This window comes from Diadema antillarum, unplaced genomic scaffold (genome assembly GCF_040938485.1).
Source record: "Diadema antillarum isolate AM-2024a unplaced genomic scaffold, OU_Dant_1.0 seq00001118_RagTag, whole genome shotgun sequence".
NCBI lineage: Eukaryota > Metazoa > Echinodermata > Echinoidea > Diadematoida > Diadematidae > Diadema > Diadema antillarum.
This window is the reverse complement of record NW_027271932.1, coordinates 450,196-478,036: the sequence shown is the minus strand read 5'-3', so window position 1 is coordinate 478,036 and position 27,841 is coordinate 450,196. Positions and strand designations below refer to the sequence as shown.

Sequence of the window (27,841 nt, the reverse complement as noted above, 5' to 3'; positions counted from 1 at the left end):
AGAAACCTCTTGTGAAATATGAAAAAGCATGTAATTTTAAGAAGGATTCAACGTTTATTTGATGAAAATTGGTTTTCAAATGGCTGAGATATATAAAAAAAAATGATAATAATAAGAGGCGACAGGCCACGCCTTTTATTGGGATCTCTTTGTTTCACCTTGTTTTTGGATATCTCAGCCATTTAAAAGCCGATTTTCATCAAATAAACTTTTGTGATACCCCTTGGCCATAGAATTGCATGCTCTTTGACATCGTGGTTTCTGAATATCTCGCAAAACGTTAAAAGCTAAATCCCCACCTCAAATAGAACCCTCCACTTCCTGTCCCCGTCGTGCAGTCTTCCTCACCTCCTTTGTCCGGGTTCCCCATTATCTTCTTCTGGCCTGCTCTTCCCTTCCCTTTCCTTCCTTGTGGCCTCTTTTCCCCCATACTCTCCTTTCTCTCCTCTTCCTTTTCGCTCTTTCCCCTTGTCCTCCTCTCAATTCTACCTTTTCACATCTGACTATTTTACTGACGAGGGCAAGGTTTCATGATCGTTGGCAGCACCAACAAGTTGTCATTCTCTGACCATTGCAATAGTAATCAGTCAGTGACCAGAGTTTTTCAGCCGATCAAAACCGAGGATTTAACTGATTTTGTCAGAGAATGAGAAACTTTTTTAATGCTGACAACTTTAATGAAACAGTGCCCAAAGTTTCTACAAGGGCCCTAGTACATATTGTATTGTGTTGTACACTATGATCGGAGCGGTACGCACGCGCACGCGTACGAATACTGTAGTTGAATGCAACACGCTTTGCAGAACATCGTCGCCTCACACATCCCATGCACACCAACTAACGCCACACAAATTTGGCGTTCCATAACTTTAACTTCGTACCATTTGAGCAAAATGGCTCACGATAACGAGAATACCCTCAACGAAAGTGACATTAAATTGATGAAAATAGAGGCTGAGGCGGCTGTTCAAGAAGTGTCTTTCGCTGTGAAGCATGTGGAAATATCGTCCAAATTACCAGCAAGTGATGATATAGTATATCTAAACATCGTAACCAAAGAAGATGACACATTCTGCGTGGAGCTCACGGTTCAGGGATTTCGGGTGAGTACTGTACGAAGACCACATGAGCCGTCACGGGACAGTGGCGGCCTAGTGTTGACAGTAAATGCCTGCTCCGTCGAGCGTCGTGTTGTATGTGTGAGGTTGTCTGTAAACAAAGAAATGGTACCGGTACCTGGCGGTAGATCTATCGATAAAAAGCTTACACGTATCTTTATCAATTTCTGTGTTTTCTTGTAAATGGATGTTTTATACAGGTATAAAAACGTGAATATGGATTCCAGGCCTAGATGTAGTGCTTTTTTCTTTTTTTTTACTGGCACTATTGTCTATAGCAGCACCGTCACTTTTATTGTACAGTACATTAGTGACATTTAAAATCATCCTGTCACCTCTCACTGACACACGACACTTCTACCATCCCGGGATAGTTTCAAGGAACTGCTCAAAGGGATTACTACTTCAAGGTTCAAGGCCTAATGCTAGACATTTTGTGACTGTCTTTGAAGGAGAATTTGATATTCATGATGTACCGTATGATGATTTTCAGAGGAAATTTGCTCTCAAACTGATTTGAGCAGCTCACAGTTCTCAGTAGTGTATGTATAAAACATGGAGCTTTCACCAGTGATGCAAATGAAAAAAAAAAAAAAATAATAGGGTAAAAATAGATATTAATGGTCCAGTGATTAGTAGTCACTAATGTTGTTTTATTTACCATTGTTTTATTTGTTTGTTTGTTTTGGGGGGATTTTTTTGAAACATGTTCATTTTCCAGCTAAAGGGGTCATTATAGAAAAAAATTACCATCTAGGCCTAAGGACTTTTTTCCTTTTTTTTTGTAATGAAACCGAAAGCAAGGGATCAGTCGATGTTTATGTAACTTCCAGATAAATTTTGTTAGGGGTTAGATTTGTTCAATGTCAGTAGGTTATTAATCATGGTGTCTTGTCAGCAGCAACCAGAGGATGGCTGGGTACAACTGTAGGTATCATTAGCAGATATTAATTTGTTATGTTACACCAAAGTGTCTGGCTTCTTAAAGAAATCTTGTGAGTGAATCATCTTTCATCTTAGGTCACTGTGTGATATCAAAATGCCATGAAGAATGTGAGCACCTTTTTTTTCTTCCCAGAAAATGTGAGTTTTTGTTTTCATTTACAATGTATCTTCGATTGGATAGATAGTCATTCTATGACTCTTATAGTTGTAAAAACTGCTATATCTAATAAAAGGTGGTATAGTTCTGGTAAAGTGGTATGCAGTTGTAGCTCTATGCAAGAAAAAAAGTTTTGGTAAATTTATAGTATCTTTGTGATAGATTCACGAAAGAAGGCATAATAAGTGTACTGATTAGCTTTAAAACTTTATTTGACAAAAAAAAAAATGATAATAATGTAAAATAAGCTATGGTCAAAATCTGTGTGATAAGTACATACATGTATGAAGTCTTTTTTGAACTCTTATCGAAAATGGTATAATTTTTCATATCTAAATTCATTCTTAAATGAAATAGAATGTATGTAACTTGTAAGTGTTTTCTCCCATCGGCACAACACATACAGTCAAATACAATTACTCCAGCTCTGTGGAGACCTTTGACAATATTGGATTTCAGGCATGTAATATTCTGCATAGTTGGCTTCATATTTGAATTTAATTTGAATGCAAGATACAGTTGGCTTCACAACTATGGCCAAATGCAAGTATTCCTCTAAGTCTAATTAATAGTGGTTTACTTTTAAAATAATTAGTGCAAAAGCCCCTGCTATCTTCAAGATATCGTTACACTGAGGGCAGGGAATTCATCCTCAAGAACATTGCTCGTTTGGTGTGACTACAAATCCTCCTGTTATTGTAACCACAGAGAGGAGCACCTTATGTCATGTGCGTCTTCTACCTAGCCTGTGTTGTGATAACTGATAGCTTTGCTGTCAAAATGGCACACAGTGTGAGATTGTCATTATCAATCTTTAGCCATTACATAATCTGGTAGATGATGATTTCCCTGAATGTGTGTCTGGACTTACAACCTTTATGCAATTACATTTCATATCCTGGCGTGTTTACAGCATTGTACATATGACAAATCTTATAACCACTCAGTCATTTTAAATGTCATAGATTAACTGTGCACCTGTTATTCAAGTTTCTGCCAAAGGAAAACTAGGCAGTGTTTCCCCTGTTTAGAATTGTCTCCTCCCTGAGGCTGACAAGATTTATGTGGCGTGAGAGCATAATAAGGTAATTCTTTTCTCATATATTTTGCCTGAGAGTCTTATTCTGAGATGTATTGCATTACAAGAGTGGCATGACAAGTCGTGAGTAATGGGTAAATGGTCAATGACTCACATGGTGAATCAACAGAGCACACCTGCAGTATCACATGTTATACACAGACAATCAGACACACGTAAACACATAGCACATGTACACAATATAAAATGCAACGTGCTGGTTTGTAATTCACAAGCACACATAAAGCGTACACACCCTACATATCTAAAGCTAACTCCAACCAACCAAGCAAGGAAAATTAACCTTCATGTTTGCTGACTCCCATGTTTTAGTTGTGATACTGAACTGAGTACATGCCACTCTACAAGATGAGAGTGCATGCAGATATTGACATTGAATTGAAATTTCTCCCAGATGTGTACAATGTACACAGACCAGTGCTTTGAAAGGACAGTATTTGTGAGCATTTCCTGATTGGCAGTTCATGTTTGTGAAAGGGAATACAAAGTTAATTGTTATTCTTATGATGAGATCACAATCATGTTGTGCAAAAAAAAATGTCTCCCTTGCATATCTGGATCTTGACAGTATCTCATGTGGCAATGTGCCAAGGACCAGAATGTATAACATCTTGGGTACTAAAGGAATATTTAGAAATTGCTGACTTCAATGACATTTAATTCATGACTTCCCTGTGATGTTTGCCCATTGGTGTGCATGAAGTGAGTGGCATATATAGGCCTACCAGTTGTGTTTCCTGAGATGTCTTTCAGAAAATCAGAGGAAATTGCTTGCTGAGAAGTAGCAATATTGGCATACCCATGACTGCCATAACATTTTGAACTACCGGATACTCTTCCCAATGTGAACACAACAGGGACCAATCACGTGCTAAGGTGATGTGAATATGCTCAAATGCTGTAGCATTTTACAAAATGTTCACCAAGTCACAGGACCACATGGAATATAGCATCAGCCGTACCTTTCTGCTTACTCTACCAATCATCGCATTCCCGGAGAAGAATTGCATGATTTGATTTGCAAACCTTCCTCAACGCTGCCTATTCCCCCTAACACATTCTCAACCGACTCTAGACTCCTCTGACCCCTAACACTCTCAATACAGCTGACATAATGAAAAACCCGACCACAGTTTCAATAAAGGCAAAGTCCCAGTGGATAGGGACAAATAAAACTGGCACTTTCCTTGAACCTCACCCACAGGGCACTGTGGAGCCATTATGGAGTGAGGCCTGTGACAAACTGCCTGTGTATGACATCATCTCAAGTTCATCCAGATAGGGATGTGATTTATTGCCCCTCATTGGGCAGAATGTCGTTCAGTTTGTGGGAGAAATACATTCACTTCGGTACCAGCATATCCCATTTATTTGATTGTCACATACACTGTAGAGCTGAAGGCCATTGCTCAATTCTCTGACCTTTGAATACAGTTTCGATAGCACTTGCCATTGCAGGTTGTTTGAAAATATTCAGTTTAGTTTACTTGGGCCAATGCTTACTTGAGATAGGATTGTGATGTCTTGATTATTATCGATATTCATAGAAGTATAAATAAATAAAAAGAAAAGAAAAGATTTGTTCAATTGTCACGTACACTGTAATAGCTGAAGGCCATTGCTCAATTCTCTGACCTTTGAATACAGTTCCGATAGCACTTCCATTGCAGGTTGTTTGAAAATATTCAGTTTAGTTTATTTGGCCCAATATGCTTACTTGAGACAGGATTATGATATCTTGATTATCACCAATATTCACAGAAGAAAAATGAAGAAATTAAAGAAGAGATGATGCAGGGTAAAACATTACCCTTCCTTGTGAAAGTCACATTTAAAGCACTGAGATCAAATGTTGTTTGTGTTTAAGTGATAAATTCATTGTTTGAAGTTGGTTTAGTTTGAACCAATTGATGTTGGCCTGTCATACTCACTGGTATTGGTGGTAAAACATCCATGTGACATCAAATTAACCCTTTTACCTCTGGCAACTGGGCCTAACATGTGGCTAATTCTATGGGGATTTTTTCACAAGAATGAGGCATGGGGTTAAAGATCCAGTACCTAGCATGGGGTGAGGAGGTTGGCCCGATTGAATCCATCTTTATTCGCTGCCCACTGGGGTACATTTGAAAACCACGAATAATGCAGGCCTGCTAGAAAAGGAAATTTCCTGTCAGAGAATATGTGTATTGACATGTACACTCATCGGTAATGTTCGACTCCAGTGTAGATGCTTCAGCTGTATGTGTACTCACGCTTTGATAGAGATCAGTGATAAAGCTGTGCACAATTTATTACGGGGATTTCCATATGTCCAAGTCGGACCAGCCTCCCTATTGCATGGTTTGCCCCATGACGCCAGGGCTTCTTTAGAAGGCACACTGCTCCTTTCTGATTTGATCAGACAGATTTAATGTCACATCTACATGTACATGTACATATACTTTTCTTGGTTATGAATTGAAGCGTCCTGACCATCGGCACAGACCATGTGAGGGATACATCCCAGCTTGAATTAGTTATCACGTCAGAGGTTATGGGGGGGGGGGAGCGTTGGGGAAATAGAATGGAATTGATGTTACAGCAGTAGGATGAACTCGACATCTGGTGTTTGCAATGTCCCAATTCAAGCTTCAGAGCATTTTGTTTTTTGTTTCTCCCCCTCCTCAACATGACAGAGGACTGAGGAATGTTAACACAGGGCTGCCAACACTGGAAACTAGTTGAGAGTGAGACTCCCATAGGCCAATGCTATAATTTAAGAGTCAAAATGAGTGAGATCAATAGAAATGCATGCAAATGAAATTACCGAGTGAGAAAGGACCAAAATGAGTGAGTCTCACACTCAATGCGTGAGAGTTGGCAGCCCTGTTAACAGTGTCAGAGTTTTCTCGTCCTGTACATGATTGACATTTAAGTGCTGCCAGATACCTCCACCTCTATACCCCTTTGTGTGCTTTGAGTGCTGACTGGTACAGAAAAGCCCATAGTGTTGTACACACTGTCCAAAGTCCTTGGCACAGAAAGGGTTAAACACAACAACAACAACAACAACAACAAGTCTACATTGTATCTTTTTGCACTTGTAACATGGGAGGATGATTTCATACATCCTTCCAGATAATTGTGTCGTGACACAGTAAGATATGACTGAGCAGTGGTCCACAGAATCATGTTTTATCACAGAAATTGCAATCTTGCCTCCTATATCTTCTTTTTCTTTCTTTTTTTCTCTTTTTTTTGGGGGGGGGGGGTAGATTGTGCTTTTGTTAGAGTGCAATCAAAATATGAGGTGTTATGCAACAGTGTCTGCAATGAATTTGTGTGCAATATACACAAGGCTTTAGCAGGGATTTGTAATAATTGATATGATGAATCAAATGTACATATGAATTTATTTGTCTATCTCACTGTCTATCTCTACCCATCAATCTTTATCTTTGTGTCCATCACACACACACACACACACTTTTTCTCCCTCTCTCTGTCTTTCTTTCTCTCTCTCTCTCTCTCTCTCTCTCCCTCAATCGTGTTTACCACTTCTGATTTGTGGTAGTATTTCAAAGAGCAGGAAGTTGATTTCTCGGGCCTCTCGCACCTCGGCAAAGAAAGAAGCTGTGGTATGGCTGAAACGTGAACTGATTTGGGTGTAGCCGGGGACTCAAGAACACTTTGATGAATGACTGTCTATCTTGGATCAAGGCAAGCTGGATGCCTTCTCTCTCTCTGCATTAGGTGGTGATGATTACCGACCAGTAGAGGGTGAAAATCAGTCCGTGCAGGAGGCTAATCAATTCCGCGGGTCGGAAGGATTATTAAAGGGCAATTCATCGAGAGCAGTGGTGATTAACTTTTCTCCCGGCACAGATTCGAAAGAGGACTGATTGGCCTGGCTTTGTTTGTAAACAGCAGCTTCCAGATCTAAAACATTTAATCTGAGTGGATACTCTGGTTCCTAAACATACTGGTCATTCATCATAATCAACGAGTTACAGAGTTTTTAGTTCATTGTTATTGAGTGCTCGCTGAACATAGAATATGACTGCCATGATATGAATTCCAAAGTGACATTTTCTTCAGCATTTTGATATGATTTCATGAAAGGTAACAAAATGCACTGCATACCAGTATCAACCGTGATATTCCAGTATCAACCCAAGTATCAAAACCAGTTTAATAAGAAGCATAACATATCAAGTTATAAGTGACATTTATAAATTTTATACCAGAGTAGTTCCTAAGTACATTTGTATACTGCGTTGCAGAGGCAGTGATAGTGTTTGAATTTGATAGTACAAATATACTTTGCCATGCAAGTTTCTCTTTAAACTATGGGCAGAGGTGACTCCAAAAGAACTATTCACTGAGGGGTGCAGCTAAGCTTATGTACATGTATATTACATATTTATACATTACACATGAAATTGCTGTGATTTTACAGGTTGTAGTTTATTACAGAGCTATTACAGTTGTCATATGACATTTTACCCAGACGGAAGGATTCCACAAGGTTTCTTTCAAAGAAAATTTTCAATAGATTCATTTTGACAAAAAATAATGATAATTACTCATGAGATGTGATGTTGATGACAGAGTGTGATTGACATGTCAATATTGCGACCATTGCAATGTGATTATGACTGAATGGTGTGTTATTTAGAGTTTGTAAACATGCATTTGCCAAAAGAGGAAACCTGCCATCTCAAGCTCTCGGTTGCACCGGCATTGCTTCGAATTTATTATTCAAAGATATTCACTTGCAGCGAGAATGCCCGTCATGTGAAGTTAAAAGTAAGGGTAGTTGCCTGTATAAAGGCTTTTTCAATAGGCAAGGTTTTTAATCTGCATGATAGATGAGGCAGGTTGATAAGCCTTTATGTAACGACTAATGTGATTTATTCTCTTGCACAGGAGCATAGAAGTCTTAAGAACTGTGTGGTCTCAGCTCTAGGCTCCTTATCATGTTTTTCCCTCACACTAGAAATTAAGTCTGGAGATAGGACTGTGATGTTTTTCAAACTTATATCACACGTCATTTAATTAGATCACAAAATTAAATCTTTGCATCTAGACTGTATTAATATTGTTCAATTTGGAGAATGTTTTCACATCTAATGTAGGGATTTGATTTTGTGTCTTAAGATTGAAAGTTGGCTTGATGAATCAGAACTTAGAAAACACAATATTTACACAAGTATGCATTGGCTCTGGTTACTTCATCTGGAGCTGTGCCACGAATCTGAAACCTGGGCAAACTTATATAGGTGTTATAGCAGAAATTTTGAAAGTGGATGGAATGTTTGCACACAAATGTTGGCATATGAAAAATAAACAAACCTGTTTTCCTACTTTGTTTTGATTTGCATGGTATTTTTTTTTTTTAACATTTACATTATCTCAATAGAAACCATACATTCTTGAATACACCACAAGTCCTCAGTGTATAGTGCATGTAGATTCTTTTTATTGCTTAAATTCCTTTTCCTTGTTATTTGTTCTGAAGAAACAACAAATAAGATAAATAAATAAATAAATAAATGAAATAAAATGAAATTGAAACTAAAACCAGATATGGAATAATGTAGGAAACCTTGACTCACTCTGAAGAAGTCATATTCTCTTTCACAGGACTTTGCTTCCAGGAAACTTGGGGAGAGTATAGTTATTCAGTGATTATATTTTTTGCTTATTAAATTTACTTTGCGAGTCTAGTGATATGCCAGTACATGCATTTTAATCCAAGTGGATATTCTTTTGATGCCTTTGTCCCACAGAGTACCAGAGGCATTATTCATTCATGAATGTTACCAGAGCTATGGATTGTTTATGGACATCTGTTTGTGATTTCATCCCATGAAATAAAGCAAATTGAAAAAAACGTTCATTTGAAAAAAGTAATTTGATTTCAATTGTTCACCAAATGTGCATATTTCCAGTTTTGCTCTCTACATTTACATGGCAAAAAAGAAAAGAAAAAGAAGTGCTGTCCAATAACAAAGATTATGTTGCATGTGTATTAGAATGCCATTGACTCTGACGACACTCAATTTGCTGTGATATTCTTGTCAAAACTCATATTGATAAGCATGTATTATAAACATTTTAACTTGAGAATAGATTGTATTTGGTGATTAGAAAATGTGCTTCACATAGAATCTTGGACAAGTCTCGGTGAATAGTGCATTCCCATGTGAGTCTGCAATTTGAAGGATTTTTCTCAGTATATTAGTAACGGGAGGATCAAACAACGGCATCTGAGTACTAACAGAAGTACATAGATGGAGCACTGAGCTATGCCATCAGACTTGCAAACAGATACCACTTTGGCATAACACCACTTCGCGGTTTTCATCGAATGGACCACTAACAATTTATGGCTCATCTCCTTCATGCTCAGTGAACCACAATATTGGATGCAAAAGTGCATTCGTTGCCAGGTCTGACCTTCATGTTACATCCCTAGTGTCCTTTTGATATCATGCTTTATTCAGAGAGATAATGACTCAATTTTATCTTAATTTGGCTGATATTCAAATTACTGTACAGATGCATGATATAACAGGATAGTAATAATCTATACAAGCAAAATTATGAAGACTTTCTGATGCCATGTCAGTTGTAGTGATATTATTAATCACTTAGAGGAACTGGTATGGTCTTTTAGCATCTGTTTAAAATAGTATTCTAGTTTAATTCGATTGCCAATATTGTGGTCTATATTGCATTTTCCTTGACTAAACTTACTTGCATGCTTGTTTATACATTGTTGTCATCATTTTAATAGCTAGTACAATTGTAGGTATTGTGGAGTTTTGCTGAAGATTTGCGATCTATTTTCCCAAACTTTTTGGAAAATTTCAAGCTTCTCTTTTGATCAGACGATTATGTGATAGTAAGAACATCAGGACTGGACAAGATAGTTGCCAAGGATCTTCATTTTGATTATCCATGAGGTGATGTGTTCCTTGAAGACAGATTTCATCTCACTTTAGACCTTGATAGGTACACTTCTCATCTCGAGTGTGTGCTTTGTTACTTTCTTCACTTCCACACCTTGTACAAACAGGATCCCATGACACACTTATGATTATTTCACACGAACAAACATTTAGAACAGAATGTTTAGAGAATGTCTCATCAAAGTATTCACCTTTCCAGATGTTATGCTCTGGCATGGCTCTTAAGGCTGCGTTATCCCGAGCACGTAGTTCATTTCCATATTGAGCTTCAGTACCGTTATATTTTGTAGGCTGATGCTTTGAAAGAGGGACCAGTTGGTGTCAAATGTTGTGTGTCAGTATGCCCTCCCATCTGGAAAGTGTTGAAGTGCTCTGGCCCTGCGAAAGGATTTAGTTGTATATAGCTATGTGGGCAACATTTAGATGGATAGAGGGAGGCAGGTCCTAGGTGACCCATTTGCCCAGAAAGCTCAAACCCTAATTCTTCAACAAGATGTGGGGCAAGGACTGGGTAACACAGTCTGCATCAGTTATCAATCCATCAAGTACGCGGGGAAATCTGCTCCAGAAATTATCGTCTTGTTGTTAAGTACATGTAGGCGTATCAGACTTTCACTCCCTCTCTTGTTTGAGATAGATTACATGAAACTGTTTCATTTTGAGTAAATCTGTGAAAACTAGAAAGAAACTTACCAAAATTTTCCAATTATTACAGGAACTTCAATCCTCTGAAATGTATTGCCAATCGATGAATCTCATATTAAACTAATAGCATTACATCTGTGATATAAGCTTTGAAAATTCTGCAGTCTAAGCAATCAATTCTTCAAATGGTCAAATTAAACTTTTTTTTTTGCTTTACCTTTTAAAAGAGTTTTTTTTTTCTTTTAAAGATAATTACAATAATAAAGTGCAGCACCAAACTACCATAAAGAACTGTGGGTTGTTGGACTCTGTGGGTTCAGCCTGGTATGCTGTCAAAGCAGAAAAACAAGTCTTATTGTATTCAGTATAATCATGTTTGTGAAACACTTTCTCATCAGGTTGAGGATGGCAGATGTTCGTAGTCTGAGATGAGTCTGAGATGAATCTTCCCACCCAACATGACCTGCAAATGGTATTCTATACAATGGCTGTGTTACATATACTTATAATGTACATGACCTGTCAATCAAACGTGCAGCTTTCTTTTAACATGTGATGTGTATGCAGGAGTACATGTACTTGCTTGCATGCATCATGGATACCTACTGGTCTGACAGACAGGTCAGACCAGTAGAAAAAAAAAATGGGTTAGTGTGCAGCCCTGCATACAGTGTATCTGAAGAATGTGTCAACAGAAGTAAATGAAATTTAAGCCAAGTTCGGCCTTCACTCTTTTTTTTTTTTTCTAATAGAGGTGAAACACTTTAGATTATTATCATACATACCCATAATCCAAAACTTGATTGGGAAATTCCCCAGACCATGACTAACTAAATGCATTTGAGAAGTGTGTGGATGATCCAATAGTGAGTATTCAAATTTGCCTTCAAAACATTTAAAGGACAAGTTCACCTTCATAGACATGTGGGTTGAGTGAATGCAGCAATATTAGTAGAACACAACAATGACAGTTTGAGGAAAATCGGACAATCCGTTCAAAAGTTATGAATTTTTGAAGTTTCTGCTAAGTCACGGCTGGATGAGAAGACTACTATAGCTTGTGATGTCATATGAGTACACCCATATAAAGAAAGTATAAAGAAAATTCAAGATATTCTCACTTTTCTCACACAATAAAATAACACTTGACTTCTGTCTTTCAGAAGTCAGGGGGAATAATATTACCCCTAACATAAGTCAGTAACAAGTCGAAGAAATGTGCACTTTATTCAAAAAGTCAAGTTTTGTGAAATTATTTTTTTTTATTTTCCTTCTATTGTTGTACGCATGTGACATCACACACTGTACTAGTCTTCTCCTCCAGCAGTGATTGCACAGATACTTAAAAAATTCATAACTTTTGAACGGATTGTCAGATTTTCCCCAAGCTTTCACTGATGTGTTCTACTAATATTGTTGCCTTCACTCAATCCACATGTATATGAAGGTGGACTTGTCCTTTAAGTACCTGATTAGGATGAAACATGTTTCTCAACATGTTATTCTGCATTTTTTTAATTCTTATTCAGTGCAATTCAAAACTTTTGATATGTTATTGGGTTGAAAGATATTTCAGATGTGCAGATATCCCCAAGTGCAATTCCAATTACAATGCGGCAAATACTTGATCATACAAACTTTTCAGCACCAAACTTCTCTATCCAGACCTGTACTCTCTGTCAGCCTGTGCTAGAGATTATTTCCTCCCAGTCCCCTCCCCCTTCCCCTTCCAGTCCCTTCCCCTCCCCCTTCCCCCCCCCCTTTCTCCCCTGAAAGCATCTGTCTATCACTCCCAGAGGTAATTGGACGATATGTTCATGGACCAGTAGGGGGTCAATGTAGCAATCTCTTTGTGATGGTGCAGCGGTAATGAGATATTTATACATGTAGGAGATTATTATTTTGTTTTGATATCCAGCTCATTATTTCCGGCAGTGTTTAGCGGCATACCCTTTGTTTGGATTACTCTTGAAGTTTGACATATATCTCATTTTGTTCCGATATTAAGAAGTAGATTACATCTAACGGTATGTGTTGTCGTTCACTTTAATATGTGAATAGCTACAATGTACAGTACAATATTATACATGCACTGTTTGGGCATATGAAGAGTCACAATTTGAGCTGAGTAGTAGGCGTATGTAGTACCTGATTTTTTTTTCTTTGCTTTGTAGTACATTGTAGTTGTTGTTACTGGTAGTTTCAAGTCTGTCTTTACAGCATACAGTAGATATGTTTTATCTGTGTTACAGTGCTCACTGAGAGGTGTTTTACACCATCTTCCGGTACCCAAGTTGTAGCAGAGTATGCACAAAACTGATTTTGTTTCAGTATGCAAATAAGTTTTGTCTGTGGCATCATAATTCACCTCCAACGCAGCGGGTAAACAGCTGATGAGGCAGGGGTTGTCCTGCTAGGGAAGCATTTAGGAGCCCAAAGGAATGAGAACTCATCCCATGCGCATGTATGCCAAAAATATGAAATGGAAGATTCAAATAAAATCATGCTGTGAATTTGTGAAAGGTTTCACATAACCTTTAATCATGAGATTTATTTGTCTCTTTTTCTATTACTGATTTCTTCCTCTTTGTGTGCATTTTTAGTAAAGTCAATATTTTTGCCATTAGCATACAAGTGCATTCATTGTACTTCATAAAATGCAGTGAATGGTGTTTACAAAAGCTTGTTTGGTGAGTCTTGTTTCATGTTGGTGAGTCTTGTTTCTTGTTGTTTTGAGAAGATGTGAAAACAGAAGGAAGAAACACAGTAATGAGGAAATGTATGTGCACAGTGACAAATTATAGTTCTGTCAACAAAGGCACATACATTGTAGACATACATATTACTGTAGATAAACATTCCAGGAAACCCTCCTCAGAAGCATCCAGGAAGATTGTCCAGATTAAATGTGCATGAGCTGGTATAATCATTATGTTGTGGTATCTTCACCAAAGGGGGTAGATTTAGGGTTGTACATTCCTGCCTAATAGACTGTTTGGCAGCCTAGAAAATGTTAATGATCTGTCTAATGACTTTACACTGTAGTAGCCATGTATCGATAGAAGTGAAATGTCTGGAGTCAAGTTGTACATGTCTTTGCTATGGCCAATTACTTTCATCCCGGTCATATTCTATTACAGACGAAGGTACAGTACCCATGCACAAAAAGGGGGGGGGGGGGGGGGGGGGGGATGTGAAAGATTAGTCTAGGTTTCAAGACCCACTAATTGTGTTCTCGACATTGTCTGGATGCTACCCCCAATGTTCCGCCCTGTACAGGATCAAAAGTCACCACCATGTTTAATATATTTTTTGTTCTAAGATACCGTCCACATTTCTTGATGGATTTTCTTCAAAACTCAAATGAACTTAACATTTTATGCATCATGGCGAAACTTAGACCCATCGGCCCGAATTCACGAAGGTGGTACAATTGAAACCATTGAAGTGATTTTGTTACAAAGTGTTAACATTTCATCGACGAAATGACTGATTTCGTGACGAAATAGGCCATGCGACACTTGGCGCCCCATAAAAAATTGTGGTCTTTGTCCATGGTTTAAAGGGTGTGTACAGTTCTGGTTGAGGTTAAGATTAAGCTCTTAACGTTTTGCGAGATATTCAGAACTCACTCTATGAGACGTCAAAGAGCATGTTATTCTAAGGGGCATCAAAAGTTTATTTGAAGAAAATCGGTTTTGAAATGGCTGAGATAATATCCAAAAACAAGGCGAAACAAAGAGATCCTAATAAGAGATGTGGCCTGTTGCCTTTTATTATTATCACTTTTTTAGATATCTCAGCCATTTGAAAACCAATTTTCATCAATTAAATGTTAAATCCTTCTTAAAATTACATGCTCTTTCTTATTTCATAAGAGGTTTCTCATTATCTCACTTAGGAATGATCAAAACATGAATCCCCACCTCAACCAGTACTGTACAGTCCCTTTAAACCATGGTTTCAATTGTACCATCTTCGTGAGATTCGGGCCGATGGGTCTAAGTTTCGCCATGAGATCAGATGTTTATCAGAGTCAAATCAGGTTTATTTACTGTATGGCAGATATTTCGCAACATCGTGAGGGATACACTGTTTCCATTGTGTCACAATGCACATTTCCAGTTTGAAACAGAAAGCAGTAACTGGGGGGAAAATATAACTAATTTGGGAAGAAAGGAGTGTTTGCAGAAATTCATTTCTGTGGAATACTGTTGACTCTGGAGGCTACAAAGTGTTCTCAGCTTGTCAGAAATGGATAGGGGTTGAAGTCTACATAATGTTTGCCCAAAGCTTCAGTTTACCTCATGGAAGCATTCAGACACAGGAGTTATTGGTTTTTGTATCGCGGTGCAAGAATCTATTTTATAATTTTACCATTGTTCACACATGCCAGTGATATTCATGTGGCTGCAAATGAAATGGTTTGAATCTCCAGACTGTGCATGCCTAAACAATGATGGGAGTTTGACCCTGTTCACCTGAGTGTGCGGACCTTGTGTAGCAACTTTGCATTGCTGGATTTTTTCAAAAATCTATTGTCTCTAAGCAGGCCTTTCACACATGATTTGGCACGCTGTACACCGGGGTACTGTTGTAACCCGGAGTACCGCGTTGTATAGCGCCATCTCATGCCCATTATTTATAATGCGTATCCGAATTCAGATACGCCGATTCCGAATTCGGATACGGCAAAGTCGTTGCAATGAACTAGCACCATAGGTGTTTTTCGAAGTAATTTCTAGCACCCAAATGTTTTATGCTTTCTTAATAAAAACACACTTGATCATTCATTCACTCACTGCAAGAACATTAGTGAATCAAATTGACACTGTCTTGGATAATAAACAGAATTTACTTTCCAATCTCATTCAAATTTAACATAATTTAAAATCAGTCCTAACAATAATATGTACAATAATATCAAACAGTTAAGATTATAACAGAGCAGAAAATAATTATCAGTTGCATGCATTAATTGTTGCATAATCACAAATAAGAAAACATTTTTGTGCATAATAATACTAAAAAATATTTTGACACATTTTTTGGTAAGCCAGGGTTTAGCGCTGAAAAAAAAAACATTAATTCAACAAAACGGTGAATTTTCATTTGGTACCCCAGGGTACCAAATACTGCATCACATGCCATGCAGGGCAAAATATCTCAAGAGTTCCACAAAAAAAAATAATAATCAGGCTGGATCAATTTTTGCATAGCATTGCCTATTGTGTGAGAGAGTTAATGATTCTATTGTGTCCACTCGCGAGAATTCAAGGTTTGTTTGATTTTTTTATTTTGATGCAGAAATCAATTTTAAAAAACATCATTTTCTTTGTGTGTGAATGGGGCCTCTCACACTTCATCAAGGAGAAATGATGGTGCAGCATTGCATTTCACCCTGTGCAAGCCCTCGTAACTGGCTACTTGCTTCTTCAAACGTGATTCACTGCATTTTTAATTCCTTTTAGTGTCTTCCAGGTGCATGGGTGATGAGAGGAATGCTTTTCCTAGGTCACTGCATTCCAAGTCACTAGAATATCTGATCTATTTCTCCGAGTCATCAATTTAAGTGGTTGATTAACATTTTATGTGCTTCAAGATCCTCACATCACTGGACAAATCTCAGCTGACGTCTTAATAGTGCAGTGAGACACCATGTCTAACACTGTCTTGTATGATATAATGATAGAGTAAAGATCAGACAGACAGAAGGTTAGAGGTTCCATGAAAGTAGGACACACAATGGGCAAGTTATGGGACCCTTGCCTTACTATTGCAGACATCTTTACAAAATACCGATATATTAGTTGCATTGAAATATAATATGCAAATTGGATTCATAGATGTTGATGTCACTCCCTTACCAGTTTTGCGTTTGACCTTCACTAATTTTCACTTTTGCCATGTGAATGAAACACAATCATCTCTTGTATCAATTATTGTTATTTTGTAATGATTTAACAATGATAACTTTGATGGGATAAGGGTTTAGAGTTGCCACAAAATTATATAAACTAATGACACAATTTGTTTGAAATATTTGTGTGTGTGTGTGTGTGTGTGTGAAGGGGAGAGTTATTTGGTGAGGACATCAGCATCTGATCTAATTTGCATATAAGACATGTGCAAACTTGTATGTGCTTATACCGATTGTTCTGGAGAAAATGTGCAAAACTTTGTAACCATTTCACTGCATACATGTACCTGTGTGATTCCAATGAAGCTGAACATCATTCCATTTGTTTGAATTTGGTCTATGATATAAATGTAGTGAACTCAAGTTTGCATTGAGTGGATTTGAGTGTAGACAGAGTCAGTCGCTGCATGCAAGAATGGAGTATTCGGTGCGTTGTCGTTGTATAATTCATATTATTGGCATTCTTCTCTTTGTTTAATACAATGCCATTGTCATTATTCACTGCTCACATTGTAATAAGTAGAGAAACATCCATATACTTAATTGTAATAAAGCTGGTATAAACAAACTAACAGATGAGTATTAGGCAACTATACTTACTTTGTACTTGTATATCTCTAGTGTGTAGTAAACATGTAATAGTATCATGAAATGCCATCATTCTTTTGTGACTGTAATGAATATATAAATGATTGGCAGGTTATTATACATGTACTCTCATTCATATTCCAATCCAGAGTAAGTAATGATTCTTATCAAAAGTTTGATAAAGATCAATACTGGTACTGTTTGCCATCACAGATACAATTATTGAGGTACCCATTGATGGACACAAAGGAATTGTTGAATTGATAGTTTAATACATGTAGTTCTCTTCATTTTACTTTGTCTGAATGCAACCAAATTTTCAAAGATTTTACTGAACACCTTTCACCATTCAAGATATCTTTAATATTGAACATCGCAGTCGACTTTTCCCTTCAGAGTTCGGATTTGCAATACGCTGAGCTAGAACACGTTGAAGGGGGAAATATGTCTGCAGATGTAGGCTTGGGAAAAAGACTAGTCCATTCTGGCAGGTTATTCTGGGTGTGATGGACCGAAGCCCCCCAACAAATCTCTTCCCCCACTTGAGCACACCTACCTCTTGTTTGTCTGGCTTCGAGTTCCAGACAGAGCTAAATACAGATTTGGCTGTCTTGCACTTGAGTCCCGGATGCTCCAAAGTCTAGCATGCTGCGCTGCCGAGAAATATTTCTCTAAATCTGGAGTGCGTTGTTGGGAAATCCTCAGAATAAAGTTATCGGATGTGGAGTTTTTATTGAATAAACATGTGAAAGAAAACATTGTGTAACAGTAGAATGTATGGGTAGAGTTGAGATTTTGAAATACAGTATAACATCAGATTGTAATTTTGACAGTCAAATATACATTGGTATGATGATCAGTTTGCATTTATGAAGAAAAATGTGCTGCCGTCCCTCATACTGGTAAGTTTAGGAGTACTTTAGCAGACATCTTCAGCACTTTTCTTAATGTGTACTGGTAGTTTTATTTCAGTTTCACAATTTGACATGATCAAAAATACAAATCACTCAGCATGACTAGCTTTGATAAGACATTCATTGCAGTTTCTCTCTTACACTCCATTTTTGAATTCGTGTGACAAGGCGGCATGTACAGACTTCCATGCAAACCGAAGGTCCAGCATAATACAGTATAGATGAGAGTTGGACTTCAGTGCCTGACATTCCCAAGAGGATATGCTCACAATGCATATCAAGTGTAACAGCCCTCTTTGACTGCCAGGGGTATGGCAAGCCATGCCTCGTATTGTTGCTTTTGGGATTTAAGCCTGACCCTTCCTGACATTTTGTATGGTAGTATTTCTCTCTTCTTTCCAGGGGGGCATTTCATGAAGCATTTTGTCCGACAACTTGTCGGACAAAATTTGCTCTCAGCCAATCAGAAGCAAGGATTTCAGTAGCTTTTAACAGTTTGTCAGACGAAATATCTGACAAATTGCTTCATGAAATGTCCCCCAGGTCTCCCAATTTTTCATATCTCCCATGGTACAGCACATATTGCAGTTTGGTTCAGTTGTGAGCTATGTGATTTCTTTGTGTATATCTTTCAGTTCCCTTTTAAAAGGATGATAAACTGCTGAAGGAATTATCTTGACAGAATTTGATGTTTCAATTATTGAAAATTTTAGTGTACCAAGATGATAGCCAGTTAACATGTCATCAATCTGTGTATTTCTTTGTATTAATATATATGGGACCTTCCAAAATAGCCACACAGTCATGAAAATGTATGACATCACTTTTGGATAGAGTGTACTGCATGGTCCCTTTAACCGTACAATAGCCTTCCAAAATAGCCACACAGTCATAGAAATGTTGACCTCACTTTTGGATAGAACTCATCATTATTGTGTACTGATCCCTTTAACCTTACATCTTAAAGGACAAGTTCACCTTCATATACATGTGGATTGAGTGAAGGTAACAATGTTAGTAGAACACATCAGTGAAAGTTTGGGGGAAATCCGACAATCCGTTCAAAAGTTATGAATTTTTAAAATATCTGTACAATCACTGCTGGAGGAGAAGACTACTACAGTGTATAATGTCACATGTGTACAACGATATAAGGAAAATAAAAAGAGAATTTCACAAAACTTGACTTTTTTTAATAAAGTGCACATTTCCTCAACTTGTTACTGACGTATGGTAGGGGTAATATTATTCCCCCTGACTTCTGAAAGAGAGAAGTCGAGTGTTCTTTTATTATGTTAGAAAAGTGAGAATATCTTGAATTTTCTTTATACTTTCTTTATATACAGTTGTACTCATATGACATCACAAGCTATAGTAGTCTTCTCATCCAGCCGTGACTGAGCAGAAACTTCAAAAATTCATAGCTTTTTAACAGATTGTCCGATTTTCCTCAAATTCTCATTGATGTGTTCTACTAGTATTGCTGCATTCACTCAACCCACATGTCTATGAAGGTGAGCTTGTCCTTTAATGATACTTTGATTTTTCTAAATCCACAGGAAGGATATAGACAAGACATAAGATCTGATCTCAGGAAAAAGTCGTGTTTAGAAGGATTTTTTTTTTTATAGAAAAAAGTGAAAGTATAATTTTTTATAAGCAATAATCACAGTGATTATGTTCTATGCTTACCACAAACATCAGCTTTTGTTATTGGTTTTGTTAAATGTTATTTTCTTTTGTCCTCTCCTGTGTTTTGCTTTAGTTTTCTGTTTTTCTTTTGTGCAATCGGCCTTCACCCAAGAAAATTTTCCCATGATTCTCTTCAAAAGGGAGAGACTATCGCATGAAATGTTATCAGAGGTCATAAAATACATCCCCACAAGTGAAGTAACATATGAATACGAGATATGTTCCTAGGTGATAAAGTGCGGGCCATGACTCTAAATATTGGAAAATGATTTATGAAAAGATGTCGCAGGATGCCTTCCTCGGATGTCTGACTTACAAGGCATGCTTTCTTCTGTGGTGATATGGTAGGAGGATCCGATGTCCAGAATAGAAATATGTACTGCTGTCGGAGAAGCACTATCACTTTTCCTCCGTAAAGCCCATCCCCAGGGATTTAAAGCTATTTCACTCTCACTTTTGTATTTCCCCAAAGTATTATGTAGTGAAGCTGCTGACGGTTACAATATAATTTTTATGTCGAATATAAAAAATCTGACTATGCATTGCATGTATGCATGCATGCATTTCTCACCTACATACAGTGTTCCCTCCACGTAGGGAATATATGGGGTTAGAGCATTGCTACTATAGATATATAAAAGGGCAGCTGACCTTGCCAACTTGTGAACATAATACAAAGATGGGAGCAAAGCTTTTGGCTTATGATTATTTCCTATTTTTTCATAATTGTAATGTACATGTTTTGATGTTACTCACTGCTCATAAAAATCTGAAATATTTGAAACTTTTAGGAACTGTTTGTAGAATACATTTACCAAATGCAAGAAGTGTGTTAGAAGTCAAGCTCCCATGATGTACATTGTACATGGTGTATCCTTAACTGTAAAACCAGAAGTATTCACTCCATGAAACTTTCACTAATTGGAGCTGACAGTCTTTTTTGCAGCATGAAACTTTCGTGAGTTGCCACTGGCATTCAATACATTTTGAAGGAAAAAAAAACAACTTTTGTGTGCATTTTCTTTCATGAATCTTGGCTCCTCGCGAAATTTACAAAAGTTTCATGTACAGGAATGTTTCTGGTTTTACAGTACAGTGTATACCGCAGGTTGTTCCTCTTTGCTGTTTATAATGATAGTGTGTAATACTCATTAATGACCTGCATGATTCATATCTATTTTGGAAGGTTAATGTCCCCCTTTAAATGAGGTAGAGAAATACTCCTCTGGCTATGAGCTGGTCACTGAAGGTACTCGGTAGACCCCTTGGGGGATGCACTGCTGGCTGGATGATACCGTGATATGATTGGATGAAGTCACGTGGAATGAGCAGCTGTGAGACTCGCACCTTCCATGCCGAGATAACACAGTGAAAGATGGATAGATGCACAGTGGAGTCAGTGGGGGTGGCCAGGGAAATGAAATGAATGCGACTAAAAATAGCCCCATTAAAACATATGGTAACACAATGCATCTATGGGCAATGTCATCTCATTAATCAAGCACGCATGCATTTTGATCCCAAAACTTTGGACTCCTTTGTAATGTCTGAAAAGCCTTCAAATTTAGTTTGAAATCATATGATGCCTCTGCTCTGTGGGTGCTAAAAGCATTAACCACTCATTAAGTTTGAAATTGAATCATTTCTTAAACTTCGATTTTTGTGAAACCACTGGACAAAATTAAAAAAAACAACAACTCATGTTTATTCATAGATCTTATAAGAAGACTTGAAACATTATTGCATCTAAAGTCAGGTAAAGTGCACTACAGTTAAGTAACATTGCTGAAAACATAGCATCTCCTTTCCTCAACCTTTCTACAATTTCTGATAATTGTGACTCCAACCAGACATTATGTATTCACAACTACCAGTATATAGAATGATACGCACAGTGATTTTAAATAAATGATATCAAATAAATGTTTTGTATGTGTTTTGATAAAATAGTTTTTAGATGGTGCTATCTAACATGTAATTCAGAATGTGCATGGCATGTTTTTTAAACCTAAGAGCTACTGCGAGATACACTCATGAAATAATGTTGTACATTTTTCCAAGATGAACACTTTATTCCATTTTGTTAATATCAGGAGATCCAACTCTTTGTCATTCTGTCTTTATTGTGTAGAGCTCTGTCTTTCGTGCATACTGAGGTGTTTGTCTCTTTCTAAATATGCAAACAAACAAAAAAAGAAGAAAAGGTACTGGTTGAAAAAGAATGCAGGATTTAGCGTCATTGGGGGAGATGAAATCTTTTCTACATTCCAACTTTGGAGCTCATGAAATCCGTGCCCATTGTGCCCCTTGCATTTCATAGACTGTAATCTGTTTATTTCTCTGTCTGATTTCTTCATGCAGATCATTGGACACAGCTTCGACACTGTCTCCAAGGATATATCCAGCTCCTACTTTGAGACCATCTACTCCCTCCTGGACCATCACAGTCCCAAGTACCGGCTCACCTTTGGTCAGGCACTGGCTGACAAGCTGCAGGCCTTGCAGGACATTTGTCAGAATGACGTGGAAAAGGAAGCGGAGGAGAAATGACCATCATCCCCTCCTCCTCCAGTGCTGCTCTTTCAGCTGAACTGTTGATCAGAAACACAGGACTTGGAACAATGCACTAACATTGGCAATGCTGCATCAAGATGTGACTTAGCTCTAGGATGATGCTGTGTAGGAGGGTTGTGTTTGTGCACAGTGCTGGCAGCTGGTATAAGAAGAGTGGATGCCACATTACTCAACTGCTTCCAAAAGGGACGTCAGGTGGTGATGAACATGGACATCATCACTGTTAAGGAGAACTGGAAACTGGTGTCGCAAAATGGGAGGATCTTGCAGGATTAGAGATGTCAAGGTAACATCATAATCCCTGCGATGAATCTGTGTTTTCCGCCTGCAGCCTCTGGGTCTACGTCCCATGTGTATGTTTTGTGCGATTGGTAGGCAGTAAAGGTAGGGAGACATGGAGAATAAAAAGATCTACAAGTGTGATCTCTGCCACTGGCAGACCGAAAGATTTGGAGATTACAAGTCTTGATGCCAACGTGGCTCCTGGTGAGCCATTGACTGCCAAGGAAGAACTGGAGCTGATGTTTGTGGATCCTCCAGGACTCCAAGGTGATGCCTCCAGAAGGCTCTTGAAGACCTCAGGAGACCTTATCTGTGTTTAGAGTGATCCTTGACCCTAAACAACTTGTCTCCTTATCCTCTCCCTCCTTATCCATGATATTTGTAAACTTGTCAGTACATCAGGATGTTAGAGAGAAAGATTCTAGACGTCTTGGCCTTCCTCCTGGCCAGTTCCCTCCTGGAAATGATCTGCATCTGAGACAGAGGTGCCCTTGGTACAGTGTAGTTGAGAGTTGCTCAGTAACAAGATCTAGTCAGTTCTTAGGAGTTCCCTAATGGAAGCTTTAACAGAAAGTCTTTGGCAAGTGAGGAATCACAAGATCGACCTTCATCTATGATGGACCCTGTTCTTCACCTGTTCCAAGAAAGGGCATGGTGCCAGGATTATTCTAGGGAGGGTCATTTGGTGTCAGTGGCTTATCGGCACGACTGTTGGAACTGAGCGATGGTGGTGTTTGTTGTATTACAAGAAATGATTGATAGGCTGAGTAGGTGAAGTAGGTGAAAGTGAAAATTTGCCCGTACACATCTCTGCAACTCAAAATGTATTGCCTCTTATTATAGGTCCCTGTTGCAATTTTGACCATTGTATGTACGCAAAGGAGAGAATGGTTTTCCAAAGAATATGAGTCTCATACATTTGTAGACTCTGCCTGCAACAGTGACCCACCCAGTGTAAATTATCATAACATGCAACTCTCAGTACAATGATAAAAATGTGTCAGTAAGACTTCAAAGAAGTGAGATTTTTTAATGCATTTCGAAATTGTAAGTTTTCATGTTTACCACTGTATTTTGGTAAGTTTGTTTGTTTGTTTTCCTGAGATAATTGTCCATTGTTATGGATAGACTGGATATTATGGAAGAAGGAACAAGATGCTTTATTAGGGAATTGATATAATAGGCCATTTCCTCATCCATTGAAGGAACAAAATTACAGTATGATATTGCGTGTGTAGATGTGTGATTACCTACCACTGGTACTTCAAAGCTAGGTACACTGGTTTTTCCTGCATCCCAGCGATGCAATGTTGTTATAAAGTACAGCTGTATGTGACCAGATGGGCTGAATCAATAATGCATTTGCATACATCCTTGAGTAAAGAATTTCCTCATACTACGTTTGATGTCTCTCATATTCTCCCTCTCTTTCTCTCTCTCTCTCTTTCTGTGTATCTTTTTGTCTTGTCACCGTACTATTGGCCCATTCTCTGTCTCAGATAAAAAGAAGGGCTGGTTATTGAGCAAAGTTGAGAAAGACTTGTATCAAAAAATGCAATGGTGCATAAACTGAAGGGTTTGTAATGTTCTGAAGGCTGTCTCATTTTTTTTTCAGCTGGTGACTTTTCAAAATGGAATTGACACTGAAAACATGGTATCTGGGCCATCACAACATGGCAAGCGTGTAATCCGCAGGCTCCCTAGTGAGTCATTTCGGCTCAGACTTCAACTGTGATGCAGTTCAGAATCTCTCCTTATTATTAGCTCACTTTATAACTTCTGCTAATGGTATGACTATGATATCAGTGGAGAGATCTGCAGTTTCCTGTAAATATTAAGCCCCCCAGGAGAACAAAATGACCGCAGAATTGTAATGTCTCACATTCTTTATTTTCCTTTCTTGGGGCCATATCAACTTGACGGAAATGATCCATTCATCTTAATGATCTACGGCAAGCTTGGCTTCTACACCTGTGTTGTCTTTACTGCTGGCCTGTAGGTAGAATAGGAAGAGCAGAGAAACATGCAGGACTGTGTAGTCTAAAAGAGAAACTCTATTCCCATGTTGAAGAGAATGTTTATATTAAGGGGAAAGTGAAACAAATACGACAGGAGAAGCTTCATTTAGATCCCACAAGGAATAAGAAAGTGAAAAGTGTTTGCATTGAACTTAACGTGTTTCTACAGCAACAGTGGTATCAGTCACATGACAAAAAAAAAAAACCAAACAAATTTATGTAGCCCCTGTAATATATGACATTCTCTCATTACTTTCCATGTACTGTCTTTGTAAAAACTGTTTACATGTTTAAATGTTTACCAGTGAATGTGAATTTGTCAATTTGTCAAGGGTTGTGGAATCAAAAAGAAAGATTTCTTCCAGGTTTGCATCAAACACTTTGCATCACAGTACTCCAAATGCATTCCAGAATTCTGAAAATATTGAAAAATATCACCTCCCCCCCCCCCCAAAAAAAAAAGAACAAAATATTTCCTTTGTTTTAGGTGTGCAGTAGTCTTTTTTTATAGTCCAGAGCCAAATGAAAAGGAGGCACCATTCAACCACTGACCAGGAAATTTCATCTTGAAAACAGAATGTCATTGCCATCATAACACTACGAGAATATCTGTGGTAAATAAATGAGGACATGACACTCTGCTTGCTATGTATCTACTTTACCCCTTAATAGGCTTTCATGGTCTTCAGGGTTTTTTGCTGTAACAGATTATCACTTTCATGTCACGTAGGCATGACAAGTAGGCATTGTGAAAGACTCTGGTGCATACAATCTCAGACGATTGGATACAAATGGCTTCATAGTTAAGTATCATAAATATGGTTTGATGTGGACACTCGTTGTGAAGACAAATTACATCTCATAATATGCAATTACAGACTTTCAGTGGCATAGTGCCGCTGTTACATCGTTGATTTATCACGCCATTCTGAAACTCAGTCCATCGTTAACAGTCATGTTTATGCCAATTGGAATACAAGTAAAGATTTAGCATTCTTAACTGCATTTTTTTAAGTTAATGCAAATTACCATGATGTGATTTCATTAAGGTATGAACATAAAAGAGAGAGAGAGAGAGAGAGAGAGAGAGAGAGAGAAGGAGGAGACTTTTAAAGCTGCTGTTGAGTTTCATCTATGATGTGATGCTGTTATCTTTAAGTGATTTCTCTGCTTCTTTCTTTGGCATTCTAGAAATTGTTATGATTTCTATCTTTTGTACAAACTTTGACATGTTTTGTCCCGATATCTGGTCACTTATTCTGTTTTAACAATCATTTGCACTAGATGTATATTGGGATAAGTTCAAGAGAAGAAAATGATGATAATTCCTTTTAAAGTGTACATGCATGTTCAGATATTTAAAAAGAAAAACACCCTCTCAAATTTCAATGCTTCTATTAAAGGCTTTTATTGAAACATTACTCCTCAAGCAGTATCTCGGCAGCTTGAACAGATGTTTTTGCAAATTTCTTTACCCTTCGATATGATGCAAATACTGTGAGACAGGATTTTGTTTCAGCAATAAAATTCTATTTTCATTCAATGTAACAAAAGGACACAAACAAATTCAATGATACTTTGAGTTACACTGAGGTCTTAAATGTTGTAGAGTGTCCATGACTGTTCCGTCGAAGACAACTATTACTGGTATGTACAACTGTGAGTATGCTGTGCATTTAAAAAAAAAAAAAATCGTTTGAGACTAAAAGTTTAATGCATTGAGCACAGATGAAGTGGTAAATGCTTTCCAAACTGTTGATAAAGTTTAAACCAATGTGTATTAAATGTGAAGTGCTGGAATCATTTGTATTTCTGAGACACCTTCAGTATTCTTCTTCGTTTGTTCAGTGCTTACAAAGAATCTGAATCCCGTTGATATCAATAGACCTGAAGCACCGCATAATAGATACTTCAGTATGCACATTGCTTAGTATCATGGACAAGGAAACCTCCCACACACAGTGAGATGTAGGCTTTCAAACAAAGACAAAGTGAGGCTGAATATGACCTGTTATTTGACACCAGGCTTCATATTTCCTATAATCCGGCGATGTCTCAATGAAAAGTGATCTGCGGTCACTGATACAATTTCTGTCTGCGTCCTAAGGACCAGCCCAAAACTAATTCGAAGAAAGCCTGCAAGGTACTTTAGAGTCCATATCAAAAGTAACCTTTGTTCTCTTTCTAAGATGAAACTGATCTTAATAGTATGTTGCAAAGCCTGAGTCAGTCCCTATTCATTGTCTTCCATTGTCATAAATGTTACATTTTGTATTCATTCAATTTTAGAAACTGTATTTATCTTATGATTATTATTCATTATCTTTAATTTTTTCAAGAGGAAGGTACAGTAGAGAATCTGTTCATTCATTGGGGAAGGTTTGGCAATTTTCTTTGTTCTGTCAGGGTTTTCTGCCCCTTTTTTTTTCAAATTGTAAGCATCTCAATCCAAGTTCCATGTTATAATTGAGCATTAACTTCCATTAAGTCTTAAAAGCTCGTTTCTGCATATGTTATCTTTATGATGCACTGGTAGTCAGGTATGTTGGCATAGAAATTATCAAGTATTGTCTCTTCAAGGAGATATGAAACTCAATGAAGTGGCTTGAAGTCATCTCTTCCATGCAAGTGCATGATATAAACCATAATGGCCAGATATTATTGTTGCTATGTGACAATGTTAAATGCTTCATTCATGTCTGGATCCGTATTCATAAATGTAGTCTGTCTGTCATCATACTTGAACAACTCTGTGTTCCAATGCAATTATGTATATATTGTAACATTATGAGACCTGTATCATATTTTTATTCAGAAATTTTGTGGGGCTGTTCCCCATACAACCTTCCTCCATATACATAATTCTTTTCAGTACTACAAAGGCCAGTCCATGAAACTGGATGGCAGTTTTTTTTTAATCATGACAACAT

The 27,841-nt window shown here is 37.7% G+C and overlaps 1 protein-coding gene across 1 annotated transcript; it reads left to right on the top strand.

Moving 5' to 3' along the window:
* Window positions 1–893: 893 nt before the first annotated feature.
* On the top strand, window positions 894–27,841 carry LOC139743888 (GSK3B-interacting protein-like). The gene is made up of 2 exons (XM_071654356.1): window positions 894–1,103; window positions 22,399–27,841. Exons 1-2 carry the CDS (start codon window positions 894–896, stop codon window positions 22,585–22,587), a joined length of 399 nt encoding a protein of 132 aa, XP_071510457.1. The 3' UTR covers window positions 22,588–27,841.